This window comes from Budorcas taxicolor, chromosome 14, assembly GCF_023091745.1.
Source record: "Budorcas taxicolor isolate Tak-1 chromosome 14, Takin1.1, whole genome shotgun sequence".
In the NCBI taxonomy this organism is placed as follows: domain Eukaryota; kingdom Metazoa; phylum Chordata; class Mammalia; order Artiodactyla; family Bovidae; genus Budorcas; species Budorcas taxicolor.
This window is the reverse complement of record NC_068923.1, coordinates 29,964,802-29,973,289: the sequence shown is the minus strand read 5'-3', so window position 1 is coordinate 29,973,289 and position 8,488 is coordinate 29,964,802. Positions and strand designations below refer to the sequence as shown.

At 37.5% G+C, this 8,488-nt stretch overlaps 1 protein-coding gene across 1 annotated transcript in view; it reads right to left on the bottom strand.

The window, feature by feature from the left end:
- Positions 1-356: 356 nt before the first annotated feature.
- Positions 357-8,488, bottom strand: part of ATAD2 (ATPase family AAA domain containing 2) — a 65,527-nt gene continuing 57,395 nt past the window's right edge. Inside the window, exons 23-28 of the mRNA XM_052651796.1 lie at positions 6,699-6,821; positions 6,437-6,580; positions 4,723-5,115; positions 2,372-2,505; positions 1,383-1,511; positions 357-401 (exon numbers count right to left, since the gene is read on the bottom strand). Coding sequence (XP_052507756.1) covers positions 357-401; positions 1,383-1,511; positions 2,372-2,505; positions 4,723-5,115; positions 6,437-6,580; positions 6,699-6,821 — 968 coding nt within the window. The remainder of the gene's footprint in view (positions 402-1,382; positions 1,512-2,371; positions 2,506-4,722; positions 5,116-6,436; positions 6,581-6,698; positions 6,822-8,488) is intronic.

The following is an 8,488-nucleotide window of genomic DNA, read 5'->3' as shown; positions in this document are numbered from 1 at the left end:
AGTTTTAGGAAGGATAAAATTAAAAGTGCTTAAAACAAAAACTATCAGTGTCACTAATTACTCCTAAGTGTCATAAACATTAATTATCAAAATAATCTTTATTAGGAGTTGGCCACACTTTACTGATAACAATAGCAATAGTATTACTACAATGACTTGTTCAATCAAATATTTATCAGTTATCTCTGCAATTTATCTTACACATGTATATAAATACCAGAAGAGTTTAAATATTTTTAATTACTATTTTACTCTTTTCCTTAGAGATTCAGGATTTCATCTTGTATCAGTTACGTCAACATGACAAAGGTGAATTAAATAGGAACTGAATATAAAAGATACTTGGTACCATGACATCATGATCTGGAACAACTGAAGTTTTCTACTTCTTGTTCCATTTTCTAGATAAAGGATAGGAGGGAAAAACAGTAAGTTTCAATGCAGAAAACACTAAAGAACATTACTCCATTGCTGGTTTTCTTTTGCACCTAACAACCCTAAGGACATCATTACCCATGTATATAATTGAGAGAGAAACAAATTTTGTTCAGTATTTATGACTATCACATAGACTGTTAACACTGATGGGACTTCATTATTTAAATCTCTTTTGAATTAAAGTCTGAGATGCTTTCATCTTACATTAAATTCATATAGTTATTAACCAAGGCACTGGTGTACTTATTAGATATTAACAGTTTATAGGTACTACTGTTACATATATTTATACTATATAGATACCACAGTATACTTTATTAGATATAAATACTGTATATATTACTTACTAGCAGGTATATAGTAGGTAGCGAGTTATATGTGCGTGTGTATATATATATGAAATACTATATAGGCATTAGTCAATATCTATTTTTAAACATTAGTACTCGGATAGGGCTTCCCTGGTAGCTCAGATGGTAAAGAATCCGCCTTGCAATGCAGGAGACCTGGGTTCAATCCCTGGGTTGGGAAGATGCCCTGGAGGAGGGCATGGCAACCCACTCTAGTACTCTTGCCTGGAGAATCTCATGGATGAGGAGCCTGGCAGGCTACAGTCCATGGTGTCACCAAGAGTTGAACACGACAGTGACTAAGCACACACATCCACTATAAAGCAGATTAAATAAAGACAAATAGGCCTATCTTAAGTCTGTCTTGAAAATGAGCTATATATCTTCATTCATACACACACAAAAAAGATTTTTCATAGTTTATAGATACTTCAGTGTTCTACTGCTTATTAAAGAAATACAAGCTAATTTAGGTCCTAGATTTTAAAAAGTACAAAACATGGTTATACCTAGAAATAATTCATAATCCCACACATTAAAAATGGTATTTAGAAATTTTTATCATCAGTTAACTTCTCATATAGATGAGTTTACCTGAACGAGTGCTGTTTTGTCATAGTCCCTGCGATGCTGATAAATACACTGGCTGATTATAGCATATAAATTTTCCAACTGAAAAATATTGTATTCTTGACTTTTTTTAACAACAATCTTCAAAAGATTCTAAAAGAAAACATAAGTGTTTACATATGTGAGAGAAATTCCCAGAGACATTTTAATTTCGAAGATTTGGGGACATTTTTAGCATATAAGCCAGAGAGAGGGCAGATCAAGTCATCGATAAGACACTGCAGTCTCTAACAGTGGTTCTGGCATTCAAGTGCAAGCTACCTTTATCAACATTCTATGACTCTGGCCTCTCATCCTAAAAACTACAGCTGATGAGGTTGCCAATTTCAATTATAGCCATCAGTCTCTTCAGACAAGTTAAAAAATAATCTCAAACTAGACTAACAAGAAAAAAGGCATTTTTGTAGAATATTTTATGTCACTATGATTAATATATGCTAGAATTAATTGTTATGTGAAACAAAAAGAGACAGGACATAAATGATGAAATATTGCACCACTTCAGGGTTCTTTTCTTCAAAAAAGGTTTTCCATCTGATCAGGGTTTTTTGTCATGACTGAAATGGACCTACTGAATTTCTGTGATTTCTCAAGTCTGGTCCTATCATGATATGCCATTGCCTTGTAGTCCAACAAAAACATGCAACCATGGTTAAGTAAAAACCAACTAAAGTGGTCATAGGTATGGTCATACAAACTATGTATGGGATAAGTGGTATAGACAAGTATTAATATGTCAAAAACAGTAATGTTAATACACTAGTCATCTTCAATCACTGCCTTAATGAAAGTTACTGAGTTTCACTGGTAACATCAAACTATACCAAGTTTATTCTTCTATAAAATATATTTATTGCAAGCCAAATTGAAATAATGTACTATTACAATCCCGCTTTTGGCGAGTTATGTTTCTAATTCATACAATGAAAGCATTGTGATTTTAATTTACATACTTTCAGTCGCTCATGGTCCACAACAAGTGAGGGTGTGGGCTGAGAAAGGATTGCCAAAGCCTTTTCAACACTGATGAGCTGCTGTTGCTCTACTTGGGAACGTCTAGCTCGAGTCATTCGCAGAACACACATTTCTAGAATGAAAAAATAACTACTATTTGTCTGTTTCACAGACATTTTATAATGCCTAAAATAAACATTAGGCTGATTAAGCAGCAGGACATATTTACTTAAACACAAATCTCTGTTCTCATTTATTGACTCTAAGATTAAGATGCTACCATTTACACACTCAAAAATTAAGGACAGGGAATTGCCTGGCAGTCCAGTGGTTAGGTGGAGAAGGAAATTCAACTTACTCCAGTATTCTTGCTTGGAGAATCCCATGGACACAGGAGCCTGGCAGGCTACAGTCCATAGGGTCACAAAGACTGAGTACGCATATATGCAAGCCAATGCTTAGGACTCTGAGCTTCCCTTGCAGGGGGCACAGGTTCAATCCCTGGTCACTGCTGCTGCTGCTGCTAAGTTGCTTCAGTCGTGTCCGACTCTGTGCAACCCCACAGACAGCAGCCCACCAGGCTCCCCCGTCCCTGGGATTCTCCAGGCAAGAACACTGGAGTGGGTTGGAAGAACACTGGAGTGGGTTGCCATTTCCTTCTCCAATGCATGAAAGTGAAAAGTGAAAGTGACGTCGCTCAGTCGTGTTCAACTCTTTGCGACCCCATGGACTGCAGCCCACCAGGCTCCTCCGTCCATGGGATTTTCCAGGCAAGAGTACTGGAGTGGGGTGCCATTGCCTTCTCCGTCCCTGGTCACTGGGATTGAACTAAGATTCCCCCATGCTGTGTAGCACGTAAAAAAAAAAAAAAATTAATGATACTTAAGAGCTGGAAGGGGCTTCAGTACAGACTACTACACATAAGCTAAATCTGGTCTACTACCATAATTCAAGTTTTATTAGCACACAACCACACCCACTTTACATTAAGTGTATCAATATGGCTTTTCCAGCAGGATTGAGTAGTTGTGACTATCTGGCCCTTTAGATAAAGTTTGCCTATCTCTGATTTATAACAATCTACTTAACTAAGAGGCGAAAGAACAAGGCCAAAGAAAAGTGAAGAGGTTTTTCTAAGGTCAATATACCTAACCATTCTAAGGGCCAGGACAAGAACCCAAATCTCCGGACAAGTGTAAATAGGTGCCTGGTCTCACTAAATAGTGTTCTTTTAGAAAAGATAATGATAAAACAAAAATAAATGCTGAACTTAAATAGAACATACAAAATTTTACAGTCAGAGGATTAACATTTTAAATATCCACATTCAAAAGGATATATCCTAAACCATTCTAAGATTACTTAAACACACTAGAATTCATTTCAAGGAAGTCCTCAAAAAATATTACCCCTACAAGCCACTGAAGGAAACCAGTCTCATTAACTTAGCTAATACTTGTTTCTGACCAAAACAAATTTTTGACCTCGTTACCCTTCTTTCTGCTTTGTAAGACTAAATGTTTGGCTTTTCCAAAAACCAAACAAATCTAATGCCAAAGGTTCAAGAAGATACAGACAGAAGACAATTCTAAATGAAAATCTTTGGGAGCAGGGACCATTAGAATAAATACAGTATAAATGATATGGGATTTCACCTACAATAGGGATAGAGGAATGATGGGGGTGAATAACAGTTGTTTCACATCACTCAGCAAGAAATCACAGGAAACTGCTTATCCTGCTTAAAAATGAGAGGGTATCCTGCCAGGTTTTAAAAATTGTATAGCCAAGCACTTTGCTACATGCTTTAGATGGAGTACTTTATTCAATCCTCAGAATATCTTACTTCCCAGCACTATCTACCCCCAATCTTGCAAATGAGAAAACTGAGGTTGATGGGGCAAGAATCTTAACCAAGGTCACAAGCTACTAAGCAGTGGACTAGCGGCTCAAAACCAGGTCTGTCTGATGCTATACTGTGCTTTTAAAAAAGTGTTTACTTATTTGGCTGCACCAGGTCTCAGTTGTGGCATGTGGGATCAATTTCCTGTCCTAAGATCAAACCGAGGTTGCCTGCATTGGGAACACAGTTTTAGCCACTGGACACCAGAAGTCCCACTACAGTCTGCTTTTAACCACAGTCATTTACTGTTATTTAATAAAATAATGGTATCTTATTACTATTTAATACTAATAGTTTAATCTTATTAAATAAAATAATGCCATCTTCCCTAATTAACTCTTGTACTCTGAAAAACAAGGAAAAAGAGTTAACTGAGATGCAATTAACTGTTAAAGAACCCTGAATGAAACGTCTTTAAAATTAGTAAGTTGCTTCACTGAGACTTACCTTTTGCTTCATTTTCATCAAAAATGTCTATTATTCGAGAGCTAGAAGCATCTCCATTATAAGCAACCTTATCTTTCCTCAATTCTGTACATGCTGTAGTCTTTCCAGATTCTTCAGGTTCATTCTCAACCCAAGTACTGGAACTGTTATTTTCTAATTCTGTTTTGCTTTCAGAGGCATTTTGCTGCTTCTCGTTCTCTTCCATCGAAGACTCCCCTGTGTTTCCGGTCTCATTGTGGTCTACGCTTGTGTCTTGATTTTCCTCTGTATCACTCTCAATTTTGTCACCTGTGACATTTTGGCTGTCGTCTTTTGCCTGTGAGATCTTCCTTCGTTTTGTTATGGTGCCCAAGTACCACTTTGATTTTTTGCGGATTTTTCTCTTCAGCTGAGCTTCAAAGAATTTAAGAAAAAGAGTAAGAGAACGTTCAACAACTTTTTAAAGTTTAAGTTAAGTGGAGGAAAAAATACCTCCTGAGATATTAAGAGGAAAATCTGAGCTATCACCACAGTATGGTATGGCTGGAATAGATGAACAAAAGTAGTACTGTGAGAAGGCAGAAAGTGGGCAATGACCTGTTATTCCAAGGAATCTGGATTTCATCCTGAATAATTTTTTTAAAAGTTCAATAATTTTAAGGAGGGCAAAGACATAAATTTTTTTCTTTAATTAATTTTTTAATTGAAGGATAATTGCTTTACAGAATTTTGTTGTTTTCTGTCAAACATGAAATCAGCTATAGGTATACATATATCCCCACCCTCTTGAACCTCCCTTCCATCTCAGGAAACTCCAACAATGGTATGAATTTTTTAATGCACATATTGCAAAGGTAATTTTGGCAGTAGTATGAGGAAAGAACTGAAGAAAGGGCAAGACTAAAAACAGCCTACACTTATCAAGTGCTTACCATGAAGTAGGAACTCTTCTAAGGCCTTCATATGTGCTGACTCATTGAAATTCCACTTTAACCCGATCAGGTGTGCTACCATTCCTCAACATCATTTTACAGATGAAGAAACTATGGTATATAGAGATTAAAACTTCTGCCTAGACACAGTATAACCACTGTGCAATCTCATATTTGGGAAAGTCATCCATAGTGTTGTATTTACGTGAAGTTTAATAATTCTCACTTCTGTATAATAATCTATATTTTTCCATTCTACTGTTTATCGGCATTAGTTGGGCTAGTATGAATAGTTTCTATGAACATTCTGTTTAAAAGCACTGAGGAATTATGGCACCCAAATCTTGGAAAACAGATGAATAGCTGAGAGGCTAAGAAGCTGAGGACAGTCTGATATTCACAGAGCTTTAAAAGTAAAAACTGGAATTAGGAGCCTGCCTAGGAGCCTGCCAAGGAAGAGGTTTTGGAAAATCCACAGAATTTGGGTGGGTACTCTGTGGAGTTATACCCTACGAATAAAGAGCGAACAGGAAATAGATTAGGATTATAGGAAGCAAAAATCAGTTTCAAATCAAGTCAACCCACAATTAGATTGTAAACTGAAAGGTGAATTGGGATTGCAAATGGTACCTCACTGCAAGCATGGGTTTATTTAAAGAATGCAAAGTTGCCTTAATAGAAATGAAATCAATGTAACGAGTGGCATCAATATAGACAAAGGAAACTGAGGGAGAAAAGTAAACAGCATCAGAAGAGAATAAAGGCTAGCATCTCGTAAGTAAAAATCACCCAGGTGCACTTACCAGGAGTGCTGCAAGCCATAGGAGTACTGGGCCTGTTTGGCTTTTCGCTTTGCTCTGGATCTGATTTTTTATCACCAGCAGGAGTGGAATTTTGCTTTGGCATTACATGGTAGTAAGATGGGGCATATTTAGAAGAGCTACAACCTTATAAACAGACATGTGGAATATCAAATAAAATTTTCAGATATAAAAATTACATGGAGAATTATGAGTACTCAATACATTTAAAGCATCTCTTTCTGATGTCAAATCATTTTCCTACCTCTCTTCTTTCTAGATTCCTGAATTTCTTCACAAAGCTGCTCAAAGTCTTCATCAAGTTCTTCTTTAATTATTGCATAGGCAGTATCTCTTAAAGCACAGGCTCTATGCCTAATAAGACGATCTATGGAATAAAGAAAGAATTTTAAAACGGTTTCCTTTTAATAATTCAACAAAAGTTAATTTTACATGTTGGGCTAAGATTATAGCCATTACAATTTGTTTTTTACTTCCACCATGAATAGTAAAAGTTACTGGAACTGTGTTATTTCTGGTTTTGATGCTCATCTAATGTTCTGGACATTTGATTCCACACAGCAGACTAAACCCAATTTCACTGTCCTGTCCCAGCTAAATCCCTTTGAAACACCAAGGAAAATGTAAGAATCAGCCAACAGCAAAACTAAACAACAATACAATGACACAAAAACCGCAAGGAAGGCTATCAGGGTCATGAGTGAACAGGGGATGTAAAACAATTTTGGAAGAGATATAGAGGATGTTACGACACTGACTGAGAAACTAAACAAAGACAATGAAACAGCAACACTACATAGGAAGCACTGGGAAAAAATCCTAAACTGAGTCTAAGTGCCATGAACTGGAATATGTCTCAAGGTAAACAAAGGCAGATCGTAAGTGAGTGTAAATTTGCGTGAACAGCTGGATCAGTCCCCCTCACAGGGCAGGAGGGTGCTGCAGCAGTCGCACAACATTCAGTTTACAGCAGACAGAAACGGCTGTGACAGCAGAAGGGATGCTGCTGGGGGCTTCTAACATGACCTGAAGAAAGCCCGGGCCAACTTCATTCAGTACAGTAGCCTTGGCACCACGGGGGAATTTGTCAGGATGCACATTCTCCAGTCCTGAATCTAAAGAATCAAAACCTGTGGAGGTGGGGCCCGGCCAGCTGCACCTTAGCATGTCCTGAAGGAGATGTTGGTGCTATCTCAAGTGTGAACACCACTGCCCTGAAGTAATTTTACATTTGTCAGAATGGTCAGAACGGGAAGCAGCAGCAGTATGACTGCAAGGAAACAGAAGCAGCCTACTTCTTCCAGGAGAAGCTTCCTTCTTTCTACAAGTAAGGGGTTTTCCCAACTTGGCAGCCTGTTGCCCACTGCTACCTCCAGAACTCTGAACTGCAGGACAGAGCCTACGGAAGGTGGGGTAGAAGACTGGTGAGGGAAGAATAGTGGGCTTTTAAATCATTGGGTAAAGTCTCAGTGGTGGAAATCAATCTAATTTTTAAGCACGACAAATTTAAAAACAGAATGCCAATGTTAAAGAGAGTCAACACAGGAAATAGAACTATTAAAAAAAATTATCCAGCAACACAGTTAAGGATAGGGCATTCATACAGCAAGAAGCTAAGAAAAAGAACCTGAAAGAGTATTTTTTTGGAAATCAGTAAGTTTATAACATATATAGATATCTGAATATATCATTATACATATAAACAAATCTATCACCTAAAAATCTCTTACTTTATACATTTTATTTAATAGCCTGTGTAGGTGAGGTAGACTGTAGATACATTCTATGCATAGAAAAGGTCTGGAAAGATAGCCCTAAATTTAACAGCATCCACCTTTGGAGATGGGGCTTTCCTTGTAGCTCAGTCAGTAAAGAATCTGCCTATAGTGTAGGAGACCCAGGTTCGATCTCTGGCAACCCACTCCAGTATCATTGCCTGGAACATCTCATGGACACAGGAGCCTAGTGGGCTGCAGTCCATGGGGTCGCAAAGAGTTGGGCATGACTGAGCAACTAACACTTACTTACACTTAC